This window comes from Microcaecilia unicolor, chromosome 2 (genome assembly GCF_901765095.1).
Source record: "Microcaecilia unicolor chromosome 2, aMicUni1.1, whole genome shotgun sequence".
In the NCBI taxonomy this organism is placed as follows: Eukaryota; Metazoa; Chordata; class Amphibia; order Gymnophiona; family Siphonopidae; genus Microcaecilia; species Microcaecilia unicolor.
In genome coordinates, this window is record NC_044032.1 from 542557277 (window position 1) to 542574316 (window position 17040).

Here is a 17040-nt window from a genome sequence, read left to right on the forward strand (position 1 = left end):
TGGTTCGCTTTTTCTTGCATTCCTTCTCAACCCACTGCTGCAATTTTTGTCATAGCAGGAGCCATTAGCAGTGGGGGGAAGTGCTGTAGGTTCAAATCCAGCCTTGTGTAGTATCTTCCAGGCCTCTGCCAATTCACGCAGGTGGTGTACTTTCCCTCCAGCAGTGAAGCCCAAAGCGAATGGAAATAGCCAGCGATATCTTTTTGCTGGAACAAGTAAGATCTAAAACTGGTTTCATTGCTCTGCGATGCTGCAGGGTGTATGCTGAAACATCTTGGTAAATCGAAATCCAGGCATCATTGTAAAGTACAGAGGATTCTTGTCGGGCTCGCAGCAAAACACGCTCTTTATCTTTATATTGGACAAAAGCGCACTACAATGGCCCTTGGAAGATTCTCCCTAGGTTTTTCCAAGGCTCAATGAGCTCTTTCAAGAGGAATGTTGGGTATTACTAGGAAAGGAATGGAAAATAAAAATGTTAAAATGCCTTTGTATTGCTCTATGGTGTGACCACACCTTGAATACTGTGTGCAATTCTTTGTCACTGCATTTCAAAAAATATATAGTAGAATTAGAAAAAATAAAGAGAAGGGCAACAAATGATAAAGGGTATGGGACTACTTCGCTATGAGGAAAGGCTGAAATGGCTTCAGCTGGGAGAAAAGATGGCTGAGGGGCGATGTTAGGTATATAAAATACTGAGTGACATGGAATGGATAGATGTGAATGGTTTGTTTGCTCTTCCCAAAAATACTAGGACTAGGGGGCATGCAGTGAAGCTAAAAAGTAGTAAATTTAAAATGAATTTGGGAAAATATTTCTTCACTAAATGTGTAGTCTCTGGAATTTGTTGCCAGAGAATGTGGTAAAAGCAGTTAACAGGGTTTAAAAAAAGTTTGGATAGCTTCCTAAAGTCCTTAAGCCATTATTAAAATGCACTTGGGGTAATCCACTTATTTCTGGGATAAGCAGCATAAAATGTATTGTACCGTTTTGGGATCTTGACAGGTACTTGTGACCTGGATTGGCCACTGTTGAAAACTGAATATTGGGGGCTTGATGGACCTTTGATCTGTCCCAGTATGACAGTACTAATGTACAGAACCTTTAGACAGGCTAAGGGTATAAAAACTGCAGAAAAATGCACCACAATAACTGAAAAGGAGGGCTCTCCATGTGGAATTCCTGCCATTAGTAACTGCTGAAAAGCTGGCAAACCTCTCAAATCCATAGAACATCAGTTTCCCAAAAGAAAAATTAACGCTGAAATAAGGCACACTTCAGCTTACCAAGAATCTTGTAGCAGAGTAAAAAGTTGCATATTTTTACTTTCTAGAAATGCTAGGATTAGGGGGCACATAATGAAGCTACTAGTTGGTGAGTTTAAAACAAACCAGAGAACATGTCTTCACTCAACATGTAATTAAACTTTGGGAATTTATTGCCAGGGAATGTGGTAAAGCAGTTAGCATAGTAGGGTTTAAAGGTTCTAGATAATTTTCCTAAAGTCCGTAAGCCATTAAGATGGGACTTGAGAAAATCCACTGCTTATTTCTAGGAGAAGCAGCATAAAATCTGCCTTGGCCAGTTACTTGTGACCTGGATTGGCCACTGAGCCTAATGGACCTTTTGGTATGTTCTGTTATGGCAATGCTTATGTTCATACCAGACAGCAAATTCAGTCCCATTCTTAGCCTCCTTTCCAACCCTCTGTGCTGCATAGGGGTCACCCTGGTTGAGGACTAAGGGACTGGCACCAAGTATCCTAGCTCAAACTGAATCTCCACACCAGAAATGAGCAAATCCTTCCAGCATAAACCCCTGCTTAGCTGATACCCCAGAACAAACCAGGCCAGGACCTAGCAAAGCACTGAAGGAGCTGCACTGTTTACCACCTGCTTGGACATAGAGAACAGGCTGCCCAGTACCCTTAAGGGATGAATTTTGGACTATTATTTTTTTCTGTCTTCTGGTAGATGGACAGATTTACTGTGTCCATACAAGACCAGTTCAGAACAAATGAGTTGTCTTCCTCAGTGTAGTATTCCTCCTCAGCATGGAAATAATTCATCCAGTAAAAGTACAATCGCTCTTCCCATGTGGATAACTGCTTCTTGTGATGTACTGATAGCTGTTAACGTTTACCTTTTTTTCTAATAGGTAGAAGATGGTGTGAACTTCCATTTCATAGTATTCATCAATGTGGATGGTAGCCTTTATGAATTGGGTATGTAACTTTTTAAAGCTTGTCTTTTTGACCCTTTAATTTCAATAAACTCCTGTGTAGGAACATAAAGCACCAAAACCACCTCAGTTAAGTTTATCGACTGATAACTAAGTTTCCCTATTCCTGTTAAGAAACTGTTCCACATTTCTTGTTTCCACTTGTGACTTTGCAATGCTGTTAGACTAGACTGAGTGCTATTTGTGAATGATCTATAATCTGGCTCAAGGTTGGTGGATCCAGTTTCAGTAATATCAGTAAGCCTTTGAGTTGCAGTGAAGGTTAAAAGCATTGTCGTGAAATGCTTAGCAGCGACCTGGAGGGTCTGTCCCCAGCACTACTCAGGCCTGCCTTCACCTGGGCATGTGCTGTACACTTGCACCCTCCTCCCACTGACTGGGTCCTGCTTTACTCTGGGCAAGTCTCCCTCTTAAGTTATTACCCGGTGATTCCAAGGGCTCACACTAGTCTCACAGTTCCTAGAAAGCACCCACAGACCCAAGCACAAACCGCACGAGTTCTTGGTCCAGGACAACAGAGCTAATTGAGCTTATCAGAAAAGTAGAACAGTGAACAATATAAAACAGATGGAAAACAAGCAATAACAGGTAACTGAATGTTACCTGTGTTACCTGGGTAGCTTCTGAGCAGTTTCGGGAAAATAACTGCTCACAGGTCTTGAACAGGGCCTCAAGGCAGAGATGCTTACCCTCTGTGCATTCCTGCTGTGCACTCCCTTGCTGAGACTGGGTATTGGATTAATACCTCCTGGCTGGAGTTTGAACTCCAGGGCCAGTCAGAGCCCAGAGCACCAATTTTTGAAAGTATCTGGCTAATGGCATTGAAGGAATACAATTCAACTTCTGTGTTGCCACACATTAATTTGTCCTTGGTCTTGTCCACTCTCCCATTCAAAGCAATTTTTATAATGCACAGTATAGGAGCCCCAAGTAAAAACCTCTCCCCATAGCTCCTGAATCTTGGGACAGTCCCATTAAGTACCATATATACTCAAATTATAAGCTGAGACTTTTGGGCCCCAAAAATTGGGGTTTCAGCTTAGCATGGTAACGCTGCCTGCCTTTAAACAGACCTGCCCCTCTCCCATCTTCCCCCACCCAATGTTCACCTCTACAGCAGAGCTTGGGCTCTGGATTTTTGTCCTCCTTCAGTGTCAGTCCTTGGCTGGGCTCTGCATATTCTTGAGCCACAGTGCAGGAAGTTTGGGAAGTATGGTTTCAAGTCTAACTTCCTAACTTCTACACAGTGTGGCTTAAGTGTCTGCAGAGCTCGGCCATGCAGAGGAAGACAAACTTTTGACACTGTGCTAAAGGAGAAAAATACCTAGAGCCTGGGGGGAGGAAGAGGGGCATGAGAGAAGCTGGGGAGAAGGAGAGGGGGACATGTCTGTGTTCCCCAAACTTGTACTCGGGCTTTTATACTCGTATATGTTATGTCTATATGCACCCCGCTCTACACACCTCTCCAGCACAAACCATTTCTCCCCATAACTGCTCTCATCCTGTGGAGTGTAATGCCATCTCACCCGCACCTTAAGGGCATCCTTATTCTGAGGTGCGTAAGATAATTTTGAGTATGTAATCTTTGCTCCTCAAGGATCTCACTATCAAGTCTTTCCAAGCTCTCCTGTAACTAGCCTTCTATCTTAGGATGTCGTATATTAGACATCCTCTTAACTTGCTGTCCCATCAGTTTTTCAAAAGCAGTTTTAGTTCCTCCTGCATATCATTCCACTTGGATAGTGCCTTACTTGAAGTAAGAAAACCAGTTGCTAGTTGCTAACTGGTATCTGTCCTGCATAGTTCCAAAACACACAATTTGCGGCGATGGAGGGTTAAGTGACTTGCCCAAGATCAAAAGGAGCAGCAGTGGGATTTGAATTGGGTACCTCTGGTTGTGAAGACTGGTGCTGTAAACACTAGGCCTCTTTTCTACTCCATATCTTCATCCATAGCAAAAAGAAGCAAATCTTAAACCACAGCCCCATTGTGGTCTGTATAAAAGGCTTTTGAGTGCCTCAGATGTCCCTGGGAATCAGATTAAGGGAGAAATGTAATTTTGTGATCAACATCCCCCTAGTCCACCAGAGCCTATTGTGTAGATGGTTTCTACTGGTGTTATGCTCGCCTTCCCCTTAGATTGGAACATAGCCTCACATGCCACAACTTCCTTCCCAAATAAATCTTTCTGATCCAGCTTTGAAACATTATGCACCTGAAATAAGGAAAGTTTTAGGAAGAACCATCATTCTCTGCTTCCATCCTCCCCATCTAGGAGGAGTGATTATTTAATGCTTGCCATAAGTAGTTCATAATTCCATCTAAATAGTTTCTATAGCACAGGAGACATACAAAGAAAAGATTTCCATTTAGATGGGTGTCTGCCTTTATTAAATACTTACGGTTTGTTAGGGTGGATTGGAAGACTGACATTCAAGATCTGTTTGTTTTTTTTTTTTTAAGATTAGCTTTCAATCTGGATGGGCCACCATATTCTGCCATTAACTCCTGCAAGGCTGCCAAGACTAGACGTTTGACCACCAGCACAAACAGCAGGGGCAACGGACACCACTGCTGTGTGCCCTGGTGCAGAACAAAAGGAGTAGCTGCCGTTAACCCTGTCTCAAGCCATTGGCTGAGTATAGATTCAATTTCCAACTGAATCTCAGCAGGTGGTGGTCACACACAGCAGCAGCTCTGGCTAGGTCTCCAAGCCTAATTTTTAGGTTTTGAGTACCTGGGGTTGAGGGCTCTTCTTGAGCAAGTGCAAACCTGGTGGTGCCAGGTCCCTCCTTTTCTCCCCCCTCCCGCTGGCTCCGTTGAAGAAAAAAAAAAAATTTTGGACATCCTTAAGGGCGTTTATTTCAACGTTTATTGCAGCTACTCACTGGGACACCAGTTCGTTACAGCTCGGAGCGAGAAGCAGGTAATTTTTACCTTTTTGTAGCAGGCAGGGGGTTCCCTGATTTGGTCTCCACGTGGCCTATGGCGTCGGAGGGCGAGGGCGCAAAGAATCGCTCCCCGGACCGTGTGTGCGCTTCTAGCGGGGATGCGGGGGTCTTAAAGTCTGATTCGCCCTTGTTGGGTGTCAGTTTGGAGGCCGGTCAGTGTCCCGGTTCTTCCTCCGGTGCGGCGGTTTTTCCCGCCATAAACGCCCATCCCCCCGCTGCTCGCCTCCTCCATCTTGGCCGGCCACTCTGCTCGGACGGCTTCTTGGGCCGCCCTTGAGGTGGGAGACGTTAATTCTATGGCCGCCCTTGATTTGGGCGACAGCAAAAAAGCGGCCAAAGTTAAGCGCCGTTCTTCCCGTGCGGCTCCTTCGCGGAGTGTTGCGCCGGACGCCATTTTGGATGCGCAGCATGTTTCTCCCCCGCTCTTGCGAGTGCCGGTTGAGGGTGTGTCTAGGGCTGTGGCCCAGGCTGCTGAAGTGCACAGTCTGGGGGGTTTCTCCCCCGAGTTCATTTTGCTGCTGCATCAGGCCTTCCTTATGCAAAACGCTGCTCGGCTCCCTTGTCCGATAAAGGGGTTGAGGCCCCCGGAAGTAAACGCCCTCGGGTGGATTTCCAGGCCTTAGAGGACTCTGTCTCCTCTGATGTAGATGAGGGCAGCGTATCTGGGTTCTCCCAATGGTCCTTTGGGGATTCCTTGGAGGAGACGGATTCCTGCTCGGATGGAGCGGATGACCCCTCTGCAGCGTGGATTTTTCGCTCAGAGGACTTGCCCAACCTGTTAGTGCAGGCCATGAGCATTTTGAAGATTTCCTCTCCGGAGGACGTCTCTCCCTCAGCCCCTGTTGGCTCCGCCATTATGCTGGGGACGAAGTGCCCGCCTAGAACCTTCCACGTGCATGCCATGCACACCTTGATTTCGGCTCAATGGGATGTCCCAGAAGCGAGTCTCAAAGTGGCTAGGGCTATGTCCCGCCTCTATCCTCTGCCTGAAAGTGAACGGGAGGCCTTTCTTTGGCCTACCGTGGATTCTTTAATCACTGCGGTGACTAAGAAAACGGCGTTGCCGATGGAAGGTGGCACGGCCCTAAAGGACGCCCAAGACAGAAGATTGGAGGCGGCCTTAAGGTCGTCCTTCGAGGCGGCTGCTTTAAGTTGCAGGCCTCAGTTTGCGGCTCCTATGTGGCCAGGGCGTGCCTGACGATTGTGCAGCGGGCTTCCCCCTCGGATCCTTCCTTGAGGGCTGATTGGCCGGCCCTGGAATCGGGCTTGGCTTATTTGGCAGACCTGCTGTATGATGTCTTGAGAGCCTCGGCTAAAGGTATGGCTCAGTCTCTGCACGGCGGTGGCTTTGGCTGAAGCATTGGTCTGCTGACCACGCCTCTAAGTCCCGCCTGGCTAAGTTGCCTTTTAAAGGCAAGCTGCTCTTTGGGGTCGAGCTGGACAAAATCGTGACCGATCTCGGCACGTCTAAGGGCAAGAGGTTACCAGAGGGTCAGGGCTCGGGCCAGTGCTCGCCCCGGTAACTCCAGAGGACGGTTTCAGGAAGCCCTTCGGTACCGCCCGGGCAAGTTGGGCTCCTCTGCCCCCTCTTCCTTCAAAAGGAACTTCTCCCCCAAGCAGCATTCCTTTCGCAGAGACCGCCATCCCGGAGGTGCGCCCTCCGGTCCTCCCCCAGGGTCTCGTACCCAATGACGGGGCCCTGGTCCATGGCCCAGTGCAGATTGGAGGACGCCTGTCCTCGTTTCTGGGCGAGTGGACCGGGGTAACTTCAGACGCTTGGGTGCTGGAAGTCATCAGAGACGGCTACAAGCTAGAGTTCTGCCGACCCTTGAGACGGGTTTGTACTCTCTCCCTGCAAGTCTCCGGTCAAAGCTGTGGCAGTGCAGCAGACTTTGGACAATCTGATCCGCCTGGGTGCGGTCGTTCCGGTGCCAGAAAATCAGCTTAGCAAGGGACGTTACTCCATTTACTTTGTGGTACCAACGAAAGGAGGTTCTGTACGGCCTATCCTCGACCTCAAAGGGGTCAATCGGGCCTTGAAAGTTCGGCACTTTCGCATGGAGACTCTCCGCTCTGTTATAGCGGCAGTGAAGGCAGGGGAGTTCCTGGCATCCTTGGACATCAAGGAAGCGTATTTGCATATTCCCATCTGGCCGCCTCAACGCTTTCTGCGTTTTGCAGTCCTGGGCCGACACTTCCAGTTCAGAGCCCTCCCGTTCGGGTTGGCTACTGCTCCGCGGACCTTCTCCAAAGTAATGGTGGTCATCGCGGCCTTCCTGCGAAAGGGAATACAAGTCCATCCTTATCTGGACGACTGGTTGATCCGAGCCCCCTCTTATGCAGAGTGCGGCAAGGCTGTGGACCGGGTGATTGCTCTTTTGAGCTCCCTGGGGTGGATCATCAACTGGGAGAAAAGCCAGCTGCGCCCGACTCAGTCCCTGGAGTATTTGGGAGTTCGATTCGACACCCAAGTGGGCAGAGTGTTCCTGCCAGACAATCGGATTGTCAAGCTTCAGGCTCAGGTGGACCAGTTCCTAGTAGCCTCTCCTCTTCGGGCTTGGGACTATGTGCAGCTGTTGGGCTCTATGACGGCCACGATGGAAGTAGTGCCCTGGGCCAGGGCTCATATGAGACCACTACAACACTCTGCTGCAGCGCTGGACTCCACTGTCGGAGGATTATGCTGTGCGCCTTCCCTTGGACCCAGCAGTGCGCAAGGCGCTGAGCTGGTGGCTGAGGACAGACAAGTTGTCTGCAGGAATGCCTCTTGTGACCCTGGAGTGGATTGTCGTCACGACGGACGCCTCTTTGACGGGCTGGGGAGCCCACTGCTTGGGAAGGACAGCGCAGGGGCTCTGGTCTCCTGCAGAGGCAAAGTGGTCTATCAACCTCCTGGAACTCAGAGCCATTCGGTTGGCGATTTTGGAGTTCCTCCCGGTACTGGCGTTGAAGCCAGTACGGGTCCTGTCGGACAATGCCACGGCTGTGGCCTATGTCAACCGCCAGGGAGGTACCAAGAGCGCCCCTCTGGCCAAGGAGGCCATGAATCTATGCCAGTGGGCGGAAGCGAACCTGGAACAGCTGTTGGCGGCCCACATTGCCGGAGTCATGAATGTCAAGGCGGACTCTGTCGCCATACCTTGGATCCCGGAGAGTGGCAGTTATTGGCTCAGGCGTTCTTGGGAATCACGAAGCGCTGGGGCCAGCCGAGCCTAGATCGGATGGCGTCATCGGCCAATTGCCAAGTGCCTCGCTTTTTCAGCAGAGGACGGGACCCTCGATCTCTGGGAGTAGATGCTCTGCTCCAACAGTGGCCGACACAGGAGCTTCTGTGTTCCCGCCCTGGCCCATGTTGGGCAGGGTACTAGACCGGGTGGCAAAGCATCCGGGCCGGATAATCCTGGTGGGTCCGGACTGGCCCAGACGTCCCTGGTATGCGGACTTGATCAGGCTCTCAGTGGACGACCCTCTGCCACTGCCAGTGGAGCAGGGCCTGTTGCATCAGGGTCCCGTGGTGATGGAGGATACCTCCCCCTTTGGTCTTACGGCCTGGCTATTGAGCGGCGGCGTCTGAGGAAGAAGGGCTTCTCAGACAAGGTCATCGCCACTATGCTGAGAGCGAGGACGCGCTCTACTTCTACTGCTTACACCAGGGTTTGGCGTACCTTTGCAGCGTGGTGTGAAGCAGGCTCACTTTCTCCCTTCACTGCTCCAATTTCTTCAGTGTTGGCGTTCCTGCAAGAAGGTCTGGAGAAAGGCCTGTCGCTAAGTTCCCTTAAAGTCCAGGTAGCGGCTCTGGCTTGCTTCAGGGGCCGCCTGAAGGGTGCTTCCCTGGCTTCGCAGCCAGATGTGGTACGTTTTCTCAAGGGAGTTAATCACCTGCGCCCTCCTCTGCACTCAGTGGTGCCTGCGTGGAATCTCAACCTGGTGCTAAGAGCCTTGCAGAAGCCGCCTTTTGAACCCTTGTCGAGGGCATCTCTGAAAGACCTGACGTTGAAAGCAGTCTTTTTGGTGGCTATCACTTCAGCCAGAAGAGTTTCAGAGCTCCAGGCGCTATCATGTTGAGAGCCTTTTCTGCAGTTCACTGAGGCAGGAGTGTCTATTCGCACAGTGCCTTCCTTCCTGCCCAAGATTGTTTCTCGCTTCCATGTGAATCAGCAGCTCTGTCTCCCATCCTTTCGTAGGGAGGACTACCCAGAGGAGTACTCTGTTCTCAAATATCTAGATGTGAGACGAGTCATCAGAAACTTGGAAGTGACCAATGATTTCCGGAAGTCGGATCATCTGTTTGTCCTGTTTGCAGGTCCTCGTAAGGGTCTGCAGGCTGCTAATCCTACAGTGGCAAGATAGGTCAAGGAAGCCATTGCAGCGGCTTATGTGGCCGCGGGGAAGGTGCCGCATATCCAGCTGAAGGCTCACTCCACTAGAGCTCAGGCGGCCTCGATAGCAGAGGCCGGGTCAGTCTCCTTGGAAGAGATTTGCAAGGCGGCAACTTGGGCATCGGCTCATACCTTCTCCAGGCATTACCGCTTGACTGTGGCTGCTCGGGCGGAGGCCCGTTTGGAGCTTGTGTTGCGGTCAGGGATTTCAATGTCCCGCCCTGGGTGAGTACTGCTTCGGTACATCCCACCAGTCTATGGATTGATCAGCATGATGATATGGAAGGTAAAATTATGTATCATACCTGATAATTTTCTTTCCATTAATCATAGCTGATCAATCCATAGCCCCTCCCAGATATCTGTACTATTTATATTCTGGTTGCATTTCAGGTTCAAGTTGTCTTCAGTTCCTGTTCAGGAGGACTTCGTGTTCAAGTTTTTATAATTGGATTCTTCAAGAGTTGAGACGAGTTTGTGTTAGTGAGCTGCTGCATTCCTCTCCCCTCCGTTTTACGGGGCTGGATTGAGACCTAAATTCTGCCGGCGCGCCCTCCCGCTTCATGCGGCTGTAGGGCAGCTTTGTACCCCTCCCGCTTCGGCGGTGTTAGGGTCAGTCAGCTCCTCCCGCGGTTGTGGTTGCAGGATAAGCCAGATCCCCCCGCATCGGTGGGGTGGTGTCCCTCCCCCGCTCCGCGGGGATGAGCTGGACGGATTCCCCTCCCCCATTTCGGCGGTGGTGAGCTGGGCAGTGTGTCCCTTTGTGGGTGTAATTCTCTAAGTGCTGACTGCGGATGGAGCTTTATCGACATACTGAGGAGTTTCCGGCAGCACATGACCACATATAGGGAGGCAAAAGCTTTGCTCTCTATCTCCACCTGCTGGTAGATGGACACAACCACCAGTTTATGGCTTGATCAGCTATGATTAATGGAAAGAAAATTATCAGGTATGATACATAATTTTACCTTTAATATCAGCCTCTTTAAACAATAGCACCCTGCCTTTGCTTATAATGAACAGTATGTTTTCTTATAATGAACAGTGTGTTCCCTTTTGAACTTGGAAGCAGGTAATGGGGTTAGCTTAACAAAAGTACTTTTGCCTTTCAAGTTGGTATTTAAGATATTCATGTAAGAGTGATGCCCTAGGGCAACTTTAGTTTTACAAATGTTGTTAAGGCATAGGTGGTGGTTAAGGTTCCCCCACCCCAGGAAATGGCTTCAGAGCAAGTGGTTTAACTTGCTGCACGGCCATTTCATTTAATATAAAAAAAAAAAGGCTTTTACCTGGTGCACAGGAAGCCTGTGCACCAGTGCTACCACTGGGGTCCTTTTACTGCAGCTTGGTAAAAGGAACCTAAGTCTTTGTGTAGACTGTATATGACTAAATACCAGGCTTTTTCTAGAATGTGGCTATAGTAGAATTGTCCCAGAACAGATTCAGAGGGCAGTCAGTTTTTCCATTCATTGTAAAATGGAAATGTTCTGCACAAAAAAAATCAAAATTCTGTGTAAAACAGTTCTGCAATCTTTAGTCATTTTAACCAATAATACAGCCCCCTCCCTGTACAGATACATCCATATTTTTTCCAGCCCCCCTGCACCCACACATAGCATACACTTTTTTTTTTTTTTGTAGAAGCAGTTTATTGAAAACAAGGGACTTATGTTCCTGTGCTATAGAGCTGCAGCTGTTTTCCTTTCGGCTTATCTTACAGGAATAGGAAAGCAATCTGCAGTGCCATTGGTCAAAAACTCACACTTCAGGGCCAATCAGGGCCCAGAGCACTAAGATTCAGCCAGAATGTGCTGGAATTCCCCAGTCTCAAAGTTGCCAGGGCTGCGGGTTTCTCGCCCAATTGGACTCTTCTATGACCCGCTGCGGCTTTTTCATGCATGCAGGTTGTGGGGTTTTTCGCACGGCTGCGGCCAATAGAAGGCCCATGGAGGCGGGCTTAATGACATTTCTATGCAAATGACCTCATTGTCATTTATATTGAAATTGACATTAATATTAATGTAATTCATATGCAAACGACTTTGGGCTGGTTTGGGGCATGGAAAATGTTTTCCATCTGGCAGCACTGCCCAGTCTGAGTGGGAGTGTGGAGAGTAGAGATCTCTGCACTGGGACCCTGTTCAAATTCTGTGATTCTGAACTTCCCAGGTACCTGGAAAGTGTGTTCACTTTTCTACCTTATGATAAACCTATTAGTTTATTAGCTCTGTCCTGGACTGACTTGGAATACTGGTAGTTTTCTTGATATGTGGGTGTTTTCTAGGAACTATGGGACCCCTGGGATTGTGGCCCAAGTGTCCTTAACCACCAGGGAATTAACTTGCGGGTGGGAGACTCGCCCAAAGGCAAGTGGGTGCCAGTGTAGAAGTACATGTGCAGGTGAGCCTGAGCAGTGCTGGATTGGACCCTTTGGGTGGCCGCAGGATTAACCCCAGGTAGGTGCTAGGTGTTTTTGTGACACCAAGTAACAAGACTCGTACAATTTAAACAGTATAAAACCATATCTCAAGAAAAATGAGCAATGTTAGGCTTCCATATTTTAACAAGTTTTTCAACAAGAAAAGACCCATTATCTGGCCCACCACCCTCCCTTTAATCAGTAAATGAAATTAAACATCCCACTTCCCCCTTCTGGTAAAAGTGGTGAAAACTCTCCCTAATCTGGGAAGGCCTAGTCAAAAACACCCAGTAGAATCCTTAAAATGTAAAATATGCCTGAGCCCGCACCCTCCAACTTATTGACCAAAAGGCAACCAAGCTTATTACTACATTCAAAATGAGTGCTTCAAATGTGTATTAAACTATAATTGATCATCATGAAGAGCTAGTATCTTGCCAACCTGAAGCTTCTGAAGATCCTGGTGCTGAGCCTTCAAAAGTCCCAGCTGCTCGAAACATTGACCCAAATGGTCTCTCTGGGCCTTAAAATGCTGACTAGCCCTTTGGAGAAAATAGCCCCAATATACAGGATGGTCCAGAATCCATATTAAGATCAAAATAATCTCTCAAAGCAGTTATAAAGTCCTTATATCAAAATCTTGTAGCACCTTGAGTCCACTGACTCTTTGACCTCCTCACATAAGGATGGGGACAGTAGATCATGGTCAGAGAGAATGTTCCTTATAAAAACAACCCACATAGCATCCGCCTTTTATTAGCCTCCCTCCCATCCATATTTTTTTCAGCCACCCCTGTACTCACCCATGAGATAGGAGCAGGAAGAGCTGCATGGGAGTACCTCTTTGGGGCAGGCAAAAACCCCACTTTCCTGCCCACTGCTGCTGCTCTAGGCTAGTGTCGCTGCTTTTTCAAATGCCGCCAAGACTTCTGCAGCAGTCTTGCAAGTTTGAAGTCTATGGCCATTTTGAAAAAGGCAGGAAAGTGGGATTCCTGACCCTGACAAGGCCTCTAGACCACCAGGGCATACTAGCCTGGTGAGCTCCCACCAAGGCTTTTAAGGGGGGGAGGTTGGGGTGGCAAGTAAATCAGCAAACCTTTACTGTTTGCTGACAGGTGTCAATTACTGCTTGTGGGGTCTGGGGCCTTGACCAGTGGTTTGAGGGGAAAACTTCTGCGCTGTTTGTAGTCTTATTTCGCTTGGTTGCTTAACTGGTTCTCATTTAACATGTAGTTGTGTGAAATCAGTACTTACCCATGTAAATCCCCAAATGATACAGGCTTTTAAAATCAATTATGTATAAGGATGCAAGTCTGCATTCAGTAAAGCCTTCAACTCCCAGATTTAAACACCCCAACCTAAGTGTGGCAAGTCCTGTACCAGAGGTGAGGAACCTTTTTAATCAGAAGGCCACATCCAATTCAGAGGGATCTCTTGCAACCTCAAAAGTATATAGTGATTTAACACAAAATTAATGAGCAAAAATCTTGGATGAATACTCAAGACTTAAATGTGCGCAACAAGCCAAAATTAATATCAAACTAAAATATAATACAAATCTGACACTACACACTAAACACAATTTAAAAGTTGCTGTGATATTTCTAACTTTGCAACAACCTGTAACTTCAAGCTGCTCTTATAACAGCGTTGAAAATTAATCAGAAATTGTGCAATTGCAGTTTAACATTCAGATTTTAATATAAAATATGTAGTAAACTAACATGTTGCAGTCTTTAACATTAAAATCACCTTCCCTTGCCTGCCCCATGACTCAGTGTATCTTCCTCTGGTACTGCAACAGCAGACTAAAAGTATCTAGCACTATGGAAACTTGTGTCCCTGAAGGCCCTGCTGTCTCACCCTGTGCTGCAACTAGTGGTGTATGTTGGGAGGAGGGATAAGGAGTCCAAAGGCTCTGGTGCTTGGTGCTTAATACTTTGTGCTTTGAACATGTCAAAAATTGGCAATTTGTACTTTGTGGCGCACTCTCCCTTTCAAGCTGCTTTTAACACAATTTCACTTTTTTTTGTGTGTATATAAATTAGCAAGTCATTCAACTAGGTTGCCAGTTAGAGCCCCATGGCAGTAGGGAACCTGCAGCCTTATAATATATAATACAGAAGTAAGCTGGTGCACTTTATAGGGCATACCTTTCTCAAGGCTTTTGTTGTTCCTTAACCCTTACTCATGCATGAGTTTGAACTGTCAAACTAGTTACTGTACTCCCTACCTGCTTTGTTAGCTAGCTGTTCATAGGAGCAGCTTGCATAGACCTGAAAACTTCCCCCTCCCCCTGAAGGTCTAAGACTTCCTCTCCAGCATTCTGTCATATCAAGTTCTTATGACACAAGCTTTGTCTAGACAAGCTTACATATTGTATATATTAAGAGTTATACAGTGTTCTTGGGAGTATTGTCATTGACCACAATGCTGGATGAGTTAAATCTAGATATCTAATCTTTGTAGATGGGAGAATGCCGTTTCCTGTGAAGCATGGTTCCACATCAGAGAATTCATTGCTGCAGGTATTTAACTTTTTGAAAAGGCTGTTGCACTTTGCAGTTTGAGCATACTTTTTACTGAAATGTACTACTAAAAGGTGTTTCAAGACTTCCTGGACTGCTGTCCACTGAACACACAAGTCTTGCTATGGCAGACAAGATTCTATGGAAATGTGTTGTCATAGTGGGAAGCTGGTGAAGCAGGGAGTTATTCCTCCTGTACTACCTAAGATAGCTGGGCCATTAAAAAGACAACATACAGTATTCCTGGGGGAATTTGTGCAGAGTTAACATTTCTGTGTAGCAGTGGCTTATGTAGAATCTCCCCCAGCAAAAACACCTGGTTCTGTGCTCAAGCACTATTAAGCCAGGGGTTCTTAACCAATGGTGCTGCACACACAAGGGTTGCAGGAAGGATATGGTAAAAGGAGTCTTGATATAAAGCAATTTACTGAAACAGTCTAGGCAGTTATGATAGTTATTGGTAGTATAATGTACAACTAGAGCAAAATGTTAGCAGTTAACACTGTTAGCAGTTCATACAATTAGCTGCTAACAGTAATGTGTAGCTGTCAGTCACTAGTGGGCACTTGGTTTAGGAAGGGATGGAAGGGTTTCATTGTTCCTGCATTCTGTTAACTGATCCAGAAAGGCTAAGTACCTCAGACCTAAGCTGCCAGCTCATGTTTGCTTCTACCTCCTCCTCGAGAGGTTTATTATCCCCATTTGGTTTGCATCTGTAAAGGTGTGATCAGTATTCCCTGGTTTGTTTGGGCTCTGATTTTATAAACCATAAAGCTGTATGTCTCTGTTGATCACCCCACCCCTCACCTATCCACACCCATCCTGTTAGAATATCAATGATATGCTTTGATGTCCCCATGCATACCTCCTACCCACCCCCATCCTCCCACCCTGTCAGACTGTCATAGTAATGCTTGAATGTTTTCACTTATATACACTCAGCTAGCACATTTGCTTATTTCCGATCTGACGAAGGGCAACCTTCGAAAGCTAATCAAAAAGTGTATTAAGTTATGTCCAATAAAAAAGGTATCTTATTTTCTTTTCCATGTTTTTTGTTTGATTTCTATTGATAACCGACTGGACTTAGAAATCTGACATACCCTGTACATGGTTTACTTTAAAAAAAAAAAAAAAATTTTTGTAATGAACTTGTGCATTTATTGACTGAAACCTAGTTTTTGCATAAAAAGTACATGTAATGAATAAATGCTGGCTTTTTTTTCTAGTAAAAGATGAAAGTTGATTTTTTTTTTTTTTTGCCAGAATGCACTAAGCAGCATGTTACTGGGTCCTATTGCATAAAATGGGACCTGCAGTAAATATCTAAAATGTACTTTGCATGTGATCCATAGGAAACTTGTGTATTCTACTTCCTCTGTTGAATAAATGCACATCTTAAAGTAGGTAACTAGTACTTTTTTTCTTCTTACAGGATGCTGCCAAGATCTGTAGTCAGTTTACAAGCCGTGAGAGAGGAGAAGTCAGATTCTCTGCTGTGGCACTTAGCAAGGCTTAAGAAGTGACCATGCTTAATTCTAAACAGCAACATGTCCACATAAGTGCTGTTAATTTGAAGTTGCTTACTAATTGGTGAAGCAGTACATTCAAGCCTTCTCCTGTTCAACTTAACTGGCTATGTTAAGCTGCTTATTCAAAAGTTCATGGAGCATTTATTTCTAAATGTTCAGTTATATCTGTTTTCTGTTACAAAAGTTCATGGAGCATTTATTTCTAAATGTTCAGTTATATCTGTTTTCTGTTACAAAATTACTTGAGCAATGTGACTTACATAAATAAAACTTATACTTTATTTGAAACATGAAGTTTTACAGTGTGACTATTTTGTGGCCCAAGCTTTTCTGGTGGCTGCTGGAGCAGGAACAGCATATATGCTCTGCTCTGTTTGGGCATTACATCTTGCTATTATCAGTGGTACCTGTGCTGGCCAGAAACAGCTACCAAAAGCCAAAAAAAAAGTGAGGTCTGGTCAGTCTACATAGAAAACGTGAATATATAATGACCAACATCAAATATAAAAAATGCTGAACAATAGACATGATAAATGAATATTTAAATAATATTGTACAATAAAAAGGTGGTGGCATTTTAGTATTTCCAAAATAGTACATAATCAGTTATAAGAAAAATACAAAAAGTATATGTATACAAATGTAGAATCCAGAAATGTAAAACTACTTTATAAAGAATATAGAAATGTTGCTAAAGGTAAAAATGCATAAATATGGTATATGGATGAGGGATGAGTCTTTCAGGCAATGTTTGAGAACCACAGAGAAACTATAAAAGGTACCTCTGCTATTGTAGTAGAAGTGTTTAACAGAGATTATAGTTGAGGTTCTTGCTGTTATATCCTTGTGATATCTGGATGAAATATGAAAAAAGAGTGGACATGCATGTGAGTATTTGGGTGAAATTGAGATGTGCTGTCTTCATACTGAGATGATAGGAATAAGACACAGCAAAAAAATGGCATCGGATGGATGGAGAGAAGTGCA

General features: G+C 46.2%; 1 protein-coding gene across 1 annotated transcript in view; it reads left to right on the forward strand.

Annotated features, from left to right (window-relative positions):
* The window catches only part of UCHL1 (ubiquitin C-terminal hydrolase L1), a 95690-nt gene extending 79343 nt beyond the window's left edge, over window positions 1-16347 (forward strand). The window contains exons 7-9 of the mRNA XM_030192622.1: window positions 2161-2227; window positions 14463-14521; window positions 15957-16347. Of these exons, the coding sequence (XP_030048482.1) occupies window positions 2161-2227; window positions 14463-14521; window positions 15957-16040 (210 nt within the window). The 3' untranslated portion in view covers window positions 16041-16347. The remainder of the gene's footprint in view (window positions 1-2160; window positions 2228-14462; window positions 14522-15956) is intronic.
* Window positions 16348-17040: the final 693 nt, after the last annotated feature.